Source organism: Dromiciops gliroides, chromosome 2 (genome assembly GCF_019393635.1).
Source record: "Dromiciops gliroides isolate mDroGli1 chromosome 2, mDroGli1.pri, whole genome shotgun sequence".
Taxonomy (NCBI): domain Eukaryota; kingdom Metazoa; phylum Chordata; class Mammalia; order Microbiotheria; family Microbiotheriidae; genus Dromiciops; species Dromiciops gliroides.
The window spans coordinates 427,739,561-427,757,292 of NC_057862.1; the positions used below are offsets into that span (position 1 = coordinate 427,739,561).

General features: G+C 41.7%; 1 protein-coding gene across 1 annotated transcript in view; it reads right to left on the reverse strand.

Annotated features, from left to right (window-relative positions):
- Window positions 1–17,732, reverse strand: part of SARDH (sarcosine dehydrogenase) — a 145,519-nt gene that overhangs the window by 61,391 nt on the left and 66,396 nt on the right. The window contains 1 exon segment of the mRNA XM_043989221.1: window positions 9,158–9,305. Within this exon segment, the coding sequence (XP_043845156.1) occupies window positions 9,158–9,305 (148 nt within the window).

Here is a 17,732-nt window from a genome sequence, read left to right on the forward strand (position 1 = left end):
TGGAAGGAAACTTTAGATGCCACCTAGTCCAACTTCCTTCATTTTTTTCAGGGAGAAAACTGAGATTCAGAGAGTTTTAAGTGACTTGCCAAGGTCAGGGAGGTAGTGAGTGGCTGAGACAGCAGTTAAAGACTTAAACTCTTTCCCAAATATCCCCATCTCTGTGATCCCCATCAGCTTTGCCAGTGATTGGGCTATAACTTCTCCCTGTCACTCATCAGCATTCCTTCTCCAACTTCACATGAGTTCACAAAGAGAATGAAACTCCCACTAGTCTAGGCTCTGTTTTATAATAAATTTTCTGTTTTTGTTGTTCAGTCATTTCATTTGTGTCCAACTTTTCATGACCCCATTTGGAGTTTTCTTGGCAAAGACACTGGAATGGTTTGCCATTTCCTTATCCAGTTCATTTTGTAGATAAAGAAACTGAGACAAACAGGTTAAGTGATTTGCCCAGGGTCACACAGCTAGTAAGTATCTAGGGCCAGATTTGAACTCAGAAAGATGAGTCTTCCTGACTCCAGGCCCAGTATTCTGTCCTTTGTGCCATCTAACTGCCCATTCAATTTTCTAGGACTTTCCTTCTATTGTATAATTAAACCATGGATATTGTAAAAAGTAAAGACAAGAAGATTATCCCTGGTGTGGCAAAAGTCATTGGTTGCAAAATCCCAACTATCTAGACCCTTTGGTGAACAGAAATTCATTTATTTATTTATTTATTCCTGTATATATGTAAATATGTATTTTGGCTATGCTTAGATTTTCTGAGAAAGAGGTGTGTCATATGAAAACAAGATGATTATAAGGGATCTGGCCCCAAAAGTAGCTCCTAAAAGATGCTTAAGCCAATCTCCTACAATCCCTCCCCCCATCCCTATCTCCAGTGTTACATAATGAAAATTTATAGAATGATAACCCTGAGTTCCTGCTTCAGAAAGGCAGTTCCAATTGTATTCCCCAGACTGGACTTCCTCAGAGTAGGAAAATAGATGAAGGCACTTCAAAGATAAGAGTTGAAATCATTTTGGGGGTTAACTTCCAGTTGATCAGAAAATGAGATGAAATAGAATACTGGAGCATTTTGGCTGATCAACATTTGGACCTCACTTGGAATAAGTATCATGATCAAATCTAAACCAAAAATGGTGGGAACTTACTGGATTTACCACTAACTTACAGCATGGCCCCAGGAAAGATGACCTGCTGGAATTCCTGCCCTACTCAGATACTTTTTATTTGACCAGAATCATGATGTTGATGATGGAGGTGGTGGTGGTGATAATGATAACATATAGCTATCTCCAAACTTCTGACCATGCTTCAGCATGCCCATGTAACTACAGCACCATCTCACTCTGATACTGCTGTTGGGACTCCCGTGTTAGAGCTGGACTGTCCTGATTGGTGAGACCCTGCTACATCTAGCCCCCTCCAGACCTCCAGTCATCTTCCTGTAATGCTACCACATATATCCCCCCCAAATCTTTTCACCCCTTGCTCTGAAGGTGGTAATCAGATCAATACTACCATCATTTCTGGAAAATCTGTGTTGATTGACTTGCCCTATGTTTCCATTCACCATCCCTGTGACTTCTCAGATCAAACACCTTCCCTGGACTATTCTTCCATATATGCTATCTTTCTTGATAAGAATATAAGTTCTTCCTGAGTAGGACTTCCTTTCTCTCTTTTGTATTTTCATTACCATTGTATAGCACATGACCTGGCACACCATAAGGGCTTAATAAATGCTTTTTTTTCATTCCTTATCATTCAGTAACAAGGAAGATAATAACTGACATTTATATAATACTTTAAAGTTTGCAAAATTCTGTATACGGAATATCAGCTTAAAAACTACACTAAACTTTAAGGGTACCCCACATTATCTCAATCAAACCTCCAAATTACCTCATGGGATAGGTACTAAAGTACAATTACCCTTATTTTGCATATGAGGAAACTGAGACTCCTGGAAGTTACATGACTTGTTCATAACTTTATAGCTGGCAAGTATCACAGGTGGGATTTGAACCTTGGTCTTCCCAGAAGGCAGAACCAAGAAAAATGGGTAGAACTTGTGAAGAAGCAAATTTGGACTTGAAGTCAGGACAGACTGGCTATCAATTAGAGCTGCCCAAAGAGGGGGATAGAGTGCCTTGGGTGGTAGAGAGTCCCTCCTCATTGAAGGTCTTCAAGCAGAGGTGTGAAGAGCCCCTTCTCAGGAAATGTTACAGCATAATAGGCATGGTAGCCCATACAGGTTTGGGCTTAATGAGATGACAGCTGGGGTTGCTTTCATCTCTGAGAGGAAGACCTGCTGGAATCACATCTGTGATTTTTCTTTACATGGTACAGTGGAAAGTCTTGGATTGGGAGTGTGATGATCTGGCTTCCAAACCCAGTTCTTCTACTTACTCCCTGCATGACTAAGGGCAAGTTACTAAACCTCTCTGGGACTCCATTCCCTCAACTGCTCCCTTGCTTCCCCTTTTCTGAACCTTCATTTCCCCCTCTATAAAATAAGAGGTCTCCCAGATGGTCTTCCTGGTCTCTTCCAGATCTAAGTGGCCATGATTCTATTTTCCTAGCGAGGATAAAACAAGTGAGTTGAACGAGATGGCCTCTAAGTTCCCATCTAACTCTAGAGCTATATCAGTATTACCTGAGTTCAAATCCAGCCTGAGATGTTTACTTTGTGACCCTGGGATAGTCAATTTAACTGATCTTTACCTTAGTTTTCTCAAGTATAAAATGAGGATAATAATAGCACATATCTCATAAGGATGTTTTGAGGATTAGATGAGATATTTCTCACAATGAAATGGCACACAGTAGGTGTTTAATAAATGCTTGTTCCCTTTCCTTCACCCTTATGATTCTTGACCCAACTCCAGTACTCTAGCTACCATGCCATACTTCCTCTCTCTAGGTTCTCTGGACCTTCAGAGTAATAAGAAACATGCCATAATCATTCAATTAAAGGTAGACTGGAAGCCAAGAGTGGGGCAGAAACTGGCTGTTTATTGTGAGGCTTTCTGATTGGACCTTCCTACATAGCTAGGCTTTGTAATGGGAGGATGCTACTGCTCAAGCTAGCTTTCTAAACTCATCCCTGGGGGTGAGCTCTGTGCCTGGGGGTATGGCCATGGGATGGTTGCCACTTTGAAAATCTACCTTCAGCAACACTGGTAGCTGATAAAGGGCTGCTCTCCTGGGTGCTGAGATAGCTGACTGCCCTCCCAGGTCTGCTGCTGCTCAGACCTTCAGGATGTGTAAATACTCCCTTATGTAACAATGCACTCTAGGCCAAGCTTTCACATACACATTGTGCATGGATTGACACACACGCCACACATGTGCAAGCATGTGCAAGGGTATATTTAGCTCTGTACCCTGGAGTTCCTGGAGCCCAGAGCAGTTTGATCCTTGATGTAGAAGGAGAGGCTAATGAAACTAACAGATCTCCCTAGTGATCCTTCCCCAGCAAAGAAATTAGGAAGTTGGAGCAAGGGTGGGAGGGAGACTGGCAAAGATTCTGAAGGGAAAGGAAAGGGTGGCCTCTTCCTATCCTTTCCCCCTGTGAGTCACCCACTCTTGCCTTTAGCAAGCATTGGGAAGCTGCTGCCTAGTGTCAAGTGTTTAAAAGGAAATTCACTTTAGTCCTGGACAGCTATTCAGAGGAAGATTAGTAATTAACAGTTCCTAGGGGACAATTTGGGAGCTGATACCAGCAGTCATATCCAGACAGCTTCATGGGAAACAGTCTCGCTAGGAAAATAGAATCATGGCCACTTAGATCTGAAAGAGACCAGGAAGACCATCTGGGAGACCTCTTATTTTATAGAGGGGGAAATGAAGGTTCAGAAAAGGGGAAGCAAGGGAGCAGCTATGTAGTACAGTGGTTAGAGCACTAGCCCTGGACCTGAGTACAAATTTGGCCTCAGACACTTATTAGCTATGTGACTCTGGGCAAGTCATTGAACCCCAATTGTCTTAAAAGAGAGAGAAAGAAAAGAAAAGAAAGGAAAAGAAAAGAGAGAGAAAGAAAAGAAGAGGAAAGAAGAGAAGAGAAGAGAAAAGAAAAGAAGAAAAGAGAAGAGAAGAGAAAAGAAAAGAAAAGAAAAGAAAAGAAAAGAAAAGAAAAGAAAAGAAAAGAAAAGAAAAGAAAAGGGGAAGCAATTTGCCCAAGATCATCAAATGACTTAATAGCAAATTCAGGATGAAGACCCAGCTCTCTGGATTCCTAGTGAAGAGCTATCTGATCTATCAAGGAGATTAAAAGGGCATCTCTGTTCCAGTGACAGGAGGGACAGAATCCAATTTAAATCCAGATTCAATTGAAATGTACAAATTTACTAAATTTCTCCTATGAGCGCAGCACTGTGGTAAATACCATTGGGGGCTGTGGATATCTGTAAAAAATATGACAATTCCTTGTTCTCAGGAAGTTTACAATCTTACAGAAGTGCTCCTTACCTGTGTGTTTAACATTATAATTGCCCAAAAGCCCTATTGGAGTTGAGAGAAGTTGAGAGCACCTTAAACTGTTAATCCCTAGGGAAACTTCCCTCATCCTGATTGGGGTATTTCGCAGGAAAGGAAATGTAGATCCAAGGTAGTAGCTGGGGGAGAAAAGCCTTGCATGAAAGCTGGGAAGATAGAAGATGAAAATGTTCAGAGCTGAAGGTCAGCCAGTCAATCACCTAGCACTTACACCTGTTGTTTATAGGATCTCTGCCAAGTAGTGAGATGGATACAAAGAGCTACCTATTACTTACATGATCTTGAGTAGTCATTTCACCCCTTTAGGCCTCAGTTTTCTCACATGTAAAATGAAAGAGTTGGACTGGATGATCTCTAAAATCCCTTCCATATTATTCTATTAACCTTTGGGAAGTTTCTAGTCTACTTGGTTTGAGGTGAAGGAGAAACTCTGGAGGTTTGGGGGTTTTTTTTAAACTGAAATTGAACAGATTTGTGACAGAAAAAGTTAAGGAATTATGATTGAATAAGATGAACTTTCTTCTTCTTTCGAGCTTATCAGGTATACTTGGTGGGTACCAATCTGCCTCCTGCCTGGAGCTGGTTATAAAGAAGTCCAGTGTATCCCACACCTATAAGGCTCTGACTGCAAGTTGGTTCATCTGATGCTTCCTACATGTTCCTCTCATTCTCTCCCCTTCCTACCCCAATTCAAAGCAGAGCAAACAGAGCCGTGCAGTTCCCTCCCCTGACACCCCGACTCTCTACTTCTTACCTCCCTGGTGCTAAAAATAACGCTCGGCAGGATGAGCTGACACTCCCTGTCAAAAGCTCCATTTGAATGCTGCCTTCAAGTCCAGGAAGCTGGCAGTTCTTCCCTGTAGGGATGAGCAAATTACAGATGCTCTCTCGGGCTCCAAATCCCAGAGCCATTGAATTGCAGAATCTGAGATTGGGAAGGAACTTCAGAGGGTCATTGAGCCCAATCCCATTTCTAGTGCAGGAATCCTTTTAAAGCATCCCTCTGATCATTCAAGATTCCAAAGCCTCTAAGGGACAGAGGAATCCATTCACTTCTGAAGCAGTCCTTAACAGTCCTAGACAGTTCTCCTTATCAGAAGGATCCTCCTTATAATTTGCAACAATCTGCCTTCCTCCCAGCAACTCTCAGTCATATCAAGCCTATCCCATAGTACCTGTTTACATGCTTGCTAATAGCAAAGTCAGGACTAAGACCCAGCTCTCTGGGTCTAGGTAGATCACCAGCAAAATGGAAAAAGACACTTTCTGTACACCTCTTCCACCCCAATTCTCAAAAGAGAGGAATTATGTACCAGAGACAGAGTGATTACAGCTGATTCCACAAGATAACAAATCAGAACTCCCTGCACAAGATAAAGACACCAAGAATTAACAGTGGAAAATCTTAATACTTAATGCCCATCTCCCACCTGAGATCATTACAACTGCCTTAGTCAACATAAGCAAATTCAATTGTAACTGGGAGTCTCAACATTGTCACATTCTCCTGACCCTCCCTTCCCCAAAGCCCCAATTCCTTACCCTGGAAGAAGTGACAAACACGAGTTCTTACCATCTTTGTAAAGGAAAGGAAGAGAGAGGAAGGAGATCAGGTAGGCTGAAAAATTTGATGGTGCAGGCATCTGTGCTCAGAGCCATAGGCTAGGGGAAACAGAACATTGAGTCCGAAAAGAAGGGGGACTGAAAAAAAATTAGCTCTTGTGAGTTAGGCCATCCTCTATCCTCTAAGTTTACTCAGAGCAAGGCCCCAGGCTAGCTAACCCCAATAAACCCAGCCTCAGAGGGTCTGTACACCAGTGAGAAAAATGAGGGGAACCAAAGAATGAATGTCAGGGATGGGGAGTACAAGAAAAAAGCTGAAACATTAAAGATATCAAGAGAAAAGGCTTAAAGAAAAGTCTAGCCCTAGAGTAGAAACAGCAAGCAGGCGAATCCTAAAAAACAGAAGGAAGAATGAGTAAAACCTCAAAAAGGAGCCAAAACACCTTAATAAAATATAATAATAGAAAGGAAAGGCAACAATAGTGTCTAATGAAAGGCAAAATCTTGTGGATTTCCAGAGATTATGAACAACAGCAAGAAACTCTAAAATAGTTTCAAAGAAAGATAAAATTCACAAATAAGGAAATAAGAATGAATTTAGGTCAGCCACTAGAGCTTTCAAAGAAGAATTTAAAAACCATGAGCAGAATAGGAAAAACTAAAGTTTGTGATGGTGAATATTTCTAAAAAAATATAACAACAGATATGGATGGAACTCAAAATACTAAAGTAGAGGAAAGTTTGACAGAAACAAAATACAACACTAAAACAAACAAACAACAACAACAAAAACAAAGAAACCACAAACCCAAAATGAAATTCAATGCCAAGTCAAAGCAACTGAATTGTAGGCTGAGAGCACAAACATAACTTAAGGAAGAATATGACAGAACAAAAAGCCTGAATTCTACAATGCAGGAAATAATACAAAACAATAGCAACCACAGCCTTTCCAGAAAACAAAACATTGATTGAGAAAATCCATCCACTGCCCCAGAAGCCTCCCACACTGCACTTCAAAGATTTGAGAGGGGCCCATACTGGCCCTATCACACCTACCGAGTTACCAATGAGATGAGGAAGTCTGTATTTACCTCAATGGGAGTTGCTTCAATAGTATTAAGTGGAAAATCTGTTCTCCAGCATCTGGCACAGTTTGGAGGCAGGAGAAAAAATTATCTTCATAGACTATTTCTCAGTCTCTTGCTCTGTGCCCACCCTTGGAACTCTTAAAGTATTTACTGTCCGTGCTATTCACTTGACAATTAACTGTATATACTAATCCTGGGGCTATTTTTTATTCTTTTATTCCTGTTATTTAACTATTTTTTTCTTTAAACATTTTTGAGTTTGTCTCTTCCGCTCCCCCCGCCTTTGAGGCGCAGAATGTGAGTGGAAAAATGCATGGCACCAGACTCACAAGACTGGGTTCAAATTCTACCTTTGTTACTTAATACTTGTGTGACTTGGCAAGACATTTCACTTCTCTGGCCTCAGTTAATCCTCTGTAAAATGATGGGGTTAAGGCTAAGTGGTCTTTAAGTCTCCTAACACTAACTTGATCATCCTAGAAAACCTCTGACCAGATAAACTCCCTGAGGGCCCAGACACTCAGACAACATTTTATATTTCTTTGTCTACCCTTACAATCCTTTACTTTTTTTGGGGGGGGGGGCGGTGGGGGAGGTGAGGAAGTTCAGACCTGGATTTCATCAGCATATGAAGATGCTGCTGAGAAAATTCCACCAAATCAATGCAGACAAAGTTTCATGGGGGCAATAAGGTGGGTAGCTAGGGGTGGTGCAGAAGACAGAAACACTGGCCCTGGAGTCAGGAAGACCCAAGTTCAAATCCAGCCTCAGACACTGACTAGCTGTGTGACCCTGGGCAAGTCATTTAAATACCCTGTTGACCTCAGTTCCTCATCTGTAAAATGGAACTGGAGAAGGAAATGGCAAACTATTCCCATATCTTTGCCAAGAAAACTCCAAATGGGGTCATGAAGAGTTGGACATGGCTGAAAAGAGTGAACAGCAATAAAAAAGGGAGGCAGTAAGTATTTAAGTGACTTACTCAGGTCATGAGGACAGAATATATTAGAGGATAAGACTTGAACACAGGTCATCTGCCTTCCAGCACTGACTCTCTATCTACTGTGCTTCTATGCGCTTACTTGGAGAAGCACCTAACAACCCAGTTTTGCTGGAATAGTAAACATTTCTTGGATTTTAGACTAGAAAACTAACAAGAAAAAAGGAGCATCGGTCTCTAAAAGCCAGCTTGACTAAAATGACAGCATGATGACCTTTCTCTCTTTCCATCCTCCCCAAAAGATCCCAGTTTTAAACAATCAGACCTGAACACTCAACAGCAGATCAACCCTTCCTCTAGGAGAAAAGTCAATGTGGTAGATTTTATGGAGCAAATGTAATTTGCAAAGGAGGAAAAGGAAAAGACCAGACTTTGGGATGGACAAGAATGCTTTTCTCTGAAGTTAGGATTTCATGCATTAAACCTATACACTCATATATCCCAACTGCGTAACACAGACCATGGTGAATGGAAAGCCAAGGGCTCGCACTAAGTGAGTTCTGTCCCAGGGCACTGAAGGGAAGTGGGCTTAAATATTTGATGCTTTCAGTAGCGGCACGCAGCACAAAATAGAAGCTAGAGAAAGCTGCTCAGATCAGGGGGGCTCCTAGAGAGCATACAGGGGCACAATTTAAAGAACTTTCTAACTGAGGGGAAGCCTTTTGTCTGGTTTTTTCTCTTAGTGTGTTGCTCATCTTCCAGTGACCTCAAGTTCAGTTTCTATCAATCTTCCTGAGTAGATCTCCTTTCTGCCATGACTTCAGCTAGGTACGGAACAATCCCTTCTCTCCTGCTTCTTTCTCTTTTTGTTCTCTGCCCCCCAGTCATTCCCATAAAGCCCCCCCCCATCTTAGCTTTTAAGAGGGTGGAGGGAGAGAACAGTAACAACAGATAGAGGGACTGGTTTCTGAAAAGCATGAGGTATGTGATTGTTTCTGATTGTCAGGGTAAAAAGCCCCGCGTGTGGCCTGCAATTCAGGATAAATCTTACACCCTCTGTGGTCCCTGGATACTAATCATCCCCATGTCTTCTGAACAGTCAATGAGCTGGCAATTGAACTTCTTGTCCTGAAGCACAGTGGTGATGTGGGACCAGTTGTATTGGGCTGCTGCTCCCCCCACAGCCAAGTAATAGCCATCCCCTGTGGGAGAGAGAGCAGTTTGAGCTTAGGAAGAGAGATAGCAATAGTCATAGCAGAAGTAGCAGGAAAACCATCTCAGAATCACCATTCACTCTTCCCTGTCCCTTGATGCTCTGCTGTACACAGCTGGTCTTCCACATCTAACTATTTGCAAGTCCATCAGTTCTGTCAGAAACACTACTCTCATATTCCCTCCTTTTTATTACACAGCCACCATTCTAGTTCAGTCCTTCTTCACCCACTGCAGTAGACTCTAACTGGAATTTCTCTAGTTTTTTCCCAATCATTTTTCACTCAGGTACTAAAACAATCTTCCTAAGTCATCATTTTGACCATGTTATTCCCCTGTTCAGAAACCTTTAATGGATCCCTACTAACCTCTAGGATTAAATATAGATTTCTCAGGCTGATATTGGAGGCCTTCCATGATCTGACTCCAATTTGCTTTTCTAGAGTATTTCAGCCTGCACACGTCCTGCAATGGGCTAAATTAAAGTATTGCTGTTGGGGCAGCTAGATGGCGCGGTGGTTAAAGCACCGGCCCTGGAGTCAGGAGTACTTAGCTGTGTGACCCTGGGCAATTCACTTAACCCCATTGCCCTGCAAAAAAAAAAAAAAGTATTAGCTGTTCCCTAACACACAATCCATCCTGCCCTCAAAAGATATTCACACAGACCTAAAGTGCTCTCCTTCCTCTTTATGTTTCTCTGAATCCTTAGCCTACTTCGAGACTCAGCTCAACCCACCTTAGTATCTTCTTCTTTCTCAAATACCCTGCTTTGAGTTATTTACAAGGATATTAAAACTTCTCAAGTATAGTTCCTTGAGGGCACGGACTAGCTGATTATTATGTTAGAGCAGGGGCAAACATTGTACAATGGATAGAAATGCCTGGCCTCAGTGACAGAAAGATGTGAGTTTCCTATCCCATCTCTGACTAGTTGTGGGGAAGTCTCTGAAACGCTTAATGCTCTAGTCCTGTGGTGTCAGACTCCAATAGAAATAGATGGGGGGGTGGGGCGCAGCTAGGGAGGGCACGATGGATAAAGCAACAGCCCTGGATTCAGGAGGACCTGAGTTCAAATCTTGTCTCTCGACACTTGACACTTACTAGCTGTGTGACCTTGGGCAACTTACTTAAGGGTCATTGGCCTGCAAAACAAAAACAAAAATAAAAAAAGAAATAGATTCCTGCCAGTGAATTTTTTTTACTTAGAAACCCTCAAATTCACAGTATCTATGTTGCATTAAATTTATATTTTGTAATATTAATTGCACTATAATTATTATCATGCTAATTAATTATATGTTTTATAATTTTCCAATTATATTTTACTATGGTTTTCTGCACTTGCAACCCACTGGAGTTCCACTGTCTCAACCTAAGACTTACCTAGGTTGCAAGAAGCTATCAATCTGCCTTTTTAAAGGGGTTCCTACACTGAATGTATCAATGAAATGATGAAATGACACTACCCAGGGCATCTAGGTCGTGCAGTGGAGAGAGTACTTCCTCTGGAGTCAGTACGACCGGAGTTCAAATCCATTCTCAGACCCTTGACACTTACTAGCTATGTGACCCTAGGCAAGTCACTTAACCCTGATTGCTCCAAAAAAAAAAAAAGAAGAAAGAAAGAAATGACACCCTCCAGTTCCAAATCACTCAATGAAATCATAGTTCCTGTTCCTATCCTCTTTCCAGATGACTTCCAAAGTCTTTTCTACCGTTAAAGTCTATAATCCTGTCATGGATTACAGTGCATTGAATCTTGGAATAACAGAATTAGAAGGGACTTTATGGATGGAATCTATTCAACTCCAGCAATTTACATGTCGCCCAATCAGTTAGGGACAGAGCTGCAGCTCACACTGATGATCCAGGGGGCCTTTCCACCATATCCCAGCTTCCTTGCCTAAAAAAGTGAAGACTGTCAATATCCTTTATCCCCATCTCAAAAGCAGGGGAAGGCTTTAAAGCAAGAGTTCACTTTTGAATTTCCTGTCCTTTGCTAGAACCTGCCACCAGCCTCGCTGTTTATTTTAGATGTGGGGCGTCTAGCCGAGGTCAGTCAGGTCAGCTTAACCTTCTGCACATTCTTGAATGTGCTTGTCCAGGATGGATGGTGACAGCTCCCTAGGGATACTAAGGAAATAGACGATAGCCCTCAGCTTAGGCCATGTTCTTTTTAGTGAAGAAATAGCTTCATACAAACCAGTACCATCTCCTTCCCTGCCTATGACTATGAAGAACCCTCTCTGCCTTCTCAGGAAGCACAATAAAGATCTGAGATGAACAGTGCCTCTGTGCATAGAGTCAAATCAGGCCTTGCCACATTGTACCCAGTCTTGTGATTTGAAAATATTTCCCAAACTGCTGTGAAGCATTTGCCTGACCTGTCCTCTTAAGCCAGGCATCACAGAATGTCTGAGGCAGAAGGGATCTTGGGCCATAAAAATATGAGAGCTGGCAGGCACATGAGAATATAGATAAGGTGGAGAAGGAAAAGGGAATAAGCATTTATCAAGTATCCACTAGGTGCCAGGCCACTGTGCTAGGTGTTTTTACAAATATCTCATTTGACCCTCACAAAATCCTTGTGTGGGAGGGGTGCTATTAGTCCATTTAACAGGAATGAAAACTGAGGCAGAGAGAAGTTTGGTTTTTTTTTAACAGGGCAATGAGGAGTTAGTGACTTTTCCCAGGGTCACACAGCTAGTAAGTGTCAAGTATCTGAGGTCGATTTGAACTCAGGGTCCTCCTGAATCCAGGGCCGGTGCTTTATCCACTGTGTCACCTATCTGTCCCAAGGCAAAGAAAGATTAAAGTGGACTTGCCCAGGGTCACACAGCTAGTAAATGTCTGAGAACAGATTTGAACCCAGGTCTTCCTGACTCTAGGTCCGTACTCTATCTACAATGCCACTGAGTTGCGTAAACTAGAACATAGAATGTCAGAATTGGAAAGGCCTTTAAAACATATCAGCATCCAAGTTTGGGGCTTTTGAACATTTAGAACTGTAGGGCTTTGGAAGATAGGGGGGTTTGGAACATGGAATGCTAAGCTACAGAGATCTCAAAGCTTCAAGCTCTCATTAGCCATCTCTTCCAACCCCTGTGTAAGAAGCTGACAGGAGGCATGGCCATCCTCCAGCCTTGACCTGACACTGTCAGGGACTTTTAGGTCCATCGAATATTAGTGCTAATGCCCACTCATTCCCTTTGGTCTTTTCCAGCCCCTCAGTCCTGTTTTTCTGATACAAAGAAGAGGCAGATCATATCACCCAGGGAATCAGGATTCCTGGGGTCTAGTCTGAGATTCATTTCTTGAATTGCTAGGTAATCTTAATCCTTTCATTGTTTTCACTTTCTTCCCCCTTCTGGTTTGCTCTAAAAAGGGAAAAAAATAGAAATTGTATTTGATTGGGAAGCAGCATGCATGGTAGCTAAAGGAAGACTTGGAGATATCTATATATATAGATAGATAGTGTAACGATTGGAATGACGCCCACCTGCTGGAGACTTACGGTAGAAGAGTTCTGCCCATGAAGCGAAGGTCTTTGAGGGCAAGACCAGGAGTCTTTTCTTTGGCGTAAAGGAAGTGACACGGGCGAGTGGAGGAGGAAGGAAGAGACTGGCGCTCAGTCTCGCTCTCTTTCCTGAGGACTCTGGTGGAGAGCGGAGCTAGAAATGTGCTCTCCCTTTAATAGATAGGAATCTAGGGCCTTTCTTCTCTCTTTATCAATTCTTATCTCCTTAATAAATGCTTAAAAGTCTAACTCTTGCTAAAGCTTATAATTTATTGGCGACCACGTCATTAAATAGTTTAGACAGTTTAGCTAGAATTTTAGCCCTTAACAATAGATAGATATATGTACATACACACACACACACACACACACACACACATATGTGGAGTAATGTTGTTGTTTGTCCTTTATTCTTGAAGAGGACCATGACATCAGGGTGAAGTCATGACTTGTAGTGCATTGGATTTAAGCAAAGGAGAGCTGTGCAAGGTCACCAACTTTCCCTCTCCACTCCAGAGCCATCTGGGGTCCGGTGGCAAGATAAGATCAGGACAATTGGAGATGGCCCCAGATGTTTGAGGCAATTGGGGTTAAGTGACTAGCCCAGGGTCACAAGGGTAGTAAGTGTCTAAGGTGCTTTTGAGGCAGCTAGCATCTTCTTTTGAAGAAGAAAATTCGGCTTTGCAGAGGAATATTCATCTAGTTAAAATAGGTCTCTGGGAGATTGGTTCTGTTGCTTCATAAGCCACCATGAAGGCCCAGGGAAGGCCTGGAGGGGAGGGAGGGGGAGAGCTGCTGATTAATCCTGCCCTTAGCACTCCTTCCCCCGCCTTCTCACAGCTTCTAAACTGCATTTGAACAATATGTCATCATGATAATAGGTGCAACCACCTACTGTAATTGAAAAAATAGAGGTGCTTTTACTATACTATATTCTATCACCCAGCCAAGAAAGCGTCCCCAAGAGCACTCACTCGCCCCTATGCTATCTTTTTAATTAGCTCAGAGGGCGGCTTCTGAGCAGGGGAAGAAAAAGACCTGGGAGCAAGGGAATGGGTGTTGAGCATATTAGCAAAGAGGGCTGGGCAGCCTTATCTGGGACCTTCAGACACCTCCTCCACACTCATCTCTCCCCATATTTACACAAGAATCCTCTTGGCCAATAGCAAGAAAATATGACGCTTTCTGCTAGCCTGCTGCTTCTTTCCCCCGAGGCCCTCTCAACTTTGTTAATAGAACTGGGGTCAGGTTAATAGGGTGTAAATGTGAATAACAGCATGAAATAAACCCACGTGAACATGCCTTGAGGAATTGTAAAGGGCTAGGCCAATAGAAGGTGTCATTGCCATCATAACTATTAGTTTCTTCCACTAAAGCCCTACTCTAATTGCCTCTTGATGGTGTGGGAAGAGACCCTGGGGTCTCAAAAGGCCAGCAGCATAGTGTACACTCTGATAGGTGCAACCACTCTGGAAAGCTTCCCGGTATGGGGTGGGACCCAGAATGCACAGCTGTCATCAGTCTGGGACCATTCTATATGGTTAGTTGGCATCCAAGTGATGATTCCTTTCTCCCCCCTTTTTTTTTGACACAGAAATTCATGAAACCATCTATTAAGGCATAATATTAATAGCCTGTGTTGATTTATATAATACTTTAAAGTTTGCAAAGGAAAACCTGTGAGGGAAGTGCTATTATTATTCCTATTTGACTGATGAAAAAACTGAGACTGAATGAATTGACTTGGCCTAGGTTACTCAGCTAATAAGTAACTGAGACAGGATTTGAACATAAGTCTTCTTTACTGTGATTCTAGCGTGTTGTTGTTGTTATTGTTTATTGGTTGTTTGTCCTTCATTCTTGAAGAGGACCATGACATTAGGGAGGTGATGTCATGACTTGCAATGAATTGCATTTAGTGAGGCACAACTGCTTCAAGACGTGGAAGAGTTACAATGAGAGTGAGTGGAAGGAATATCTACCCCAATGAGAGTCACAGATCTTTTCCATCTAAAATCGTATTGTGGCCTTATGTTGGAATGGTACTTTGTCCCTTGAAAGGTTTTGGGGGGTTGTTTTTACATAAATGATTTCATTTTCTTTCTTTTTTTTTTTTTTTTGGTGAGGCATTTGGGGATTAAGTGACTTGCCCAGGGTCACACAGCTAGTAAGTGTCAAGTGTCTAAGGCTAGATTTGAACTCAGGTCCTCCTGACTCAGGGCTGGTGCTCTATCCACTGTGCTACCTAGCTGCCCCTATGATTTCATTTTCCATCCCCTCTTCCCCTCCTCCTATTTAAATGCTGATCAAGGAGCACCTCCTCCATGAATCATCTAACCTGATGATATCTTTCCCTTCTTAGAATTTCTGAAGGATGTACTATTTATAAGAGGCTAATTACATGATACCTGATATGGGTTACTTCTCCTCTGTGTGTGTAATGTTCATATGGATTTGGTTGTCCCCATTCAGACTGTAAGCTCCCTGTGGACAGGAACAATGTCCTTTTTTTTTTCAGGAGCAATGAGAGTTAAGTGACTTGCCCAGGGTCACATAGCTAGGAAGTACCAAGTGTCTGAGGTCGATTTGAACTCAGGTCCTCCCTGAAACAGGGCCAGTGCTTTAATCCACTGCACTGTACAGTGTCTCATTCATCTCCATAGTATGTATCACATGTCTTTCAAAAAGGAGGGTAAACAGGAAATGTTTCTTGACTAATTAATATGATGAAATCTCTAAAAAACTGTGAGGAGAAAACTAACTTCACTAAGCCATAGACCGCGAGGTGAGAACCAAGGACCCAGCTTTGACCCTTAAAGGAGATAGTTTTAGGAAAAACAAAGGCTTTCCTTACTTTACAAAGGAGAGGTTAAGCATATAGATGGCATCTCGCCCAAGACGTGAGTAGACTGACAAATTGCTTCAGAAAATACTACAGAAGAATAGAACCCCCAGTTGGTTATTATAGGATTACTGGGCTATTCGAATTCATATTATGAATTCATATTCATTTAAGTTAGATTTAGATTTGAAAGGCACCTCAAAATGAGATCTAGACCAATAGTCTAACTCCTTCATTTTAGAGATAAGAAAACTGAAAACCTACTAGCTGTGTGACCCTGGGCAAGTCACTTAACCCCAATTGCCTCACATAAAAAAAAAACAAAAAGAAAACTGAAAACCAGAGAGGTCAAGTTGCCCAAGGTTACAGAAGTTAAGTAAGGGAAGAGCTGGGGTTCAAACTTAGGTCCTCTGACTCCAATGTTCATTTCTACTACAATATGTTTCATCCTTAAAGTTTGAGGTTGACATCAAGAATTAAAACCCTGGCCTCCATCCATTCATCGCCTTTAATCCCCCATCACAGATACTGTCCTAACCTGGGGGAGCTTCGGAGCTTGCCCAAGAAAATCCTCCTTCTATACTAAACCAAGGACAGAAAAGGTTTGGGAAGCTTTGAGAGACAGACATTCTAATAATAATTAGAACTCACATATATTCCATAACTAGGCTTAGTTCCCAAAGAAGCCAGGGATAAAGTCTCCAAACACATCAAAATATTTATATAGCACTTTTTGTGGTAGCAAAGAATTGAAACAAAGTAGATGCCTGTTGACTGGGCAATGGCTAAACAAATGATTGTGCAATTGAGGTAGCTAGTTGGTGCCATAGATATAGCCTTGGGCCTGGACCGGAGTTGCAATCTGGCCTTAGACATCTGTCAGCTATGTGATTGTAGGAAAGTCACCTTAATCTTTGTCTGCCTCAGATTCCTTAACTGTAAAATGAAGATCATAATAGCACCTTTTTCACAGGGTTTTTTGCAAGGATCAAGTGGGATAATATTTTGAAAATGCTCAGTATAGTGCCTAGCACATAGTTAAGTGTTTAATAGAAACGTATTTGTTCTTTTTTTCCTTCCCCCCCCCCACATGAATGTAATGGAATATTACTGTGCTATGTGTAGAAATAACGAATGTGAGGAGTAGAGAGAAACACTGAGAGATTTACGTGAACTGATGCAGAGTGAGTAAGCAGAGCCCAAAATCCAATACACACAGTGATTTCAACAATGTTAATGGAAAGAATAACCACTAAAAAAAATCAAAAGTGAATGACTGAAAATATAAAGAATAAGTCTGGAATGAAAGAAGAGATAGGGGAAGACTCTCCCACTCTATCCCTTGGCAGAGGAGGGAAGTAGGTCCACAAATGTTGTACGAAACACATATTTTCAGACTTTTTGGATATATTGATGAGTATTTTGCTTTTTCTCTACTTTTTTTCTTTTTTCTTTACAAATATTGGATCTCTGGGAGCAGGAAAGGGAGAGATAGTGGAGATTTGGATGATGTAAAAACCCAAAAGATATTAATAAAAATTTCATATTAAAAAGAGAACTAATATCTACATATTTTAGGTTGACAAAGCATTTCCTTTTTACAGCCCCATAATTTTGGCAATCTAAGTATTGCTATTTCCCCTTTTGCAGAGGAAGAAACTGAGGCTCAAAAATGCCATGTGGACTTGACCCAAGGTCACATAGCAAGTGAGTGGTAGAACTGGAACTCAGAACCAGGTCTCTGGATTCTCAATTCAGTGTTTTTTAAAACTACTACCATTTAGTGAGCCTCCCTGCCCTGGAGATCATGGACAAAGAAGACTATGAGATGATTTGTGAATAATTTTTAAGCATCTTAAAAATCTCACAAGCAGAAGGAATCCTCAAGACCTTCCAGCCCAACTGGCTAGTCCAACCCATATATGACAGGACATATCTCTAACAAATTGTCAGTTAGTCCTCTCTCTGAAAACTTCCAGTGACAAAGAAAACCTTCCAATGTACCTTGTTACACTTTGGGTGCAGCTCTAATTGTTAGGAGAATTTCTCCTTATATGG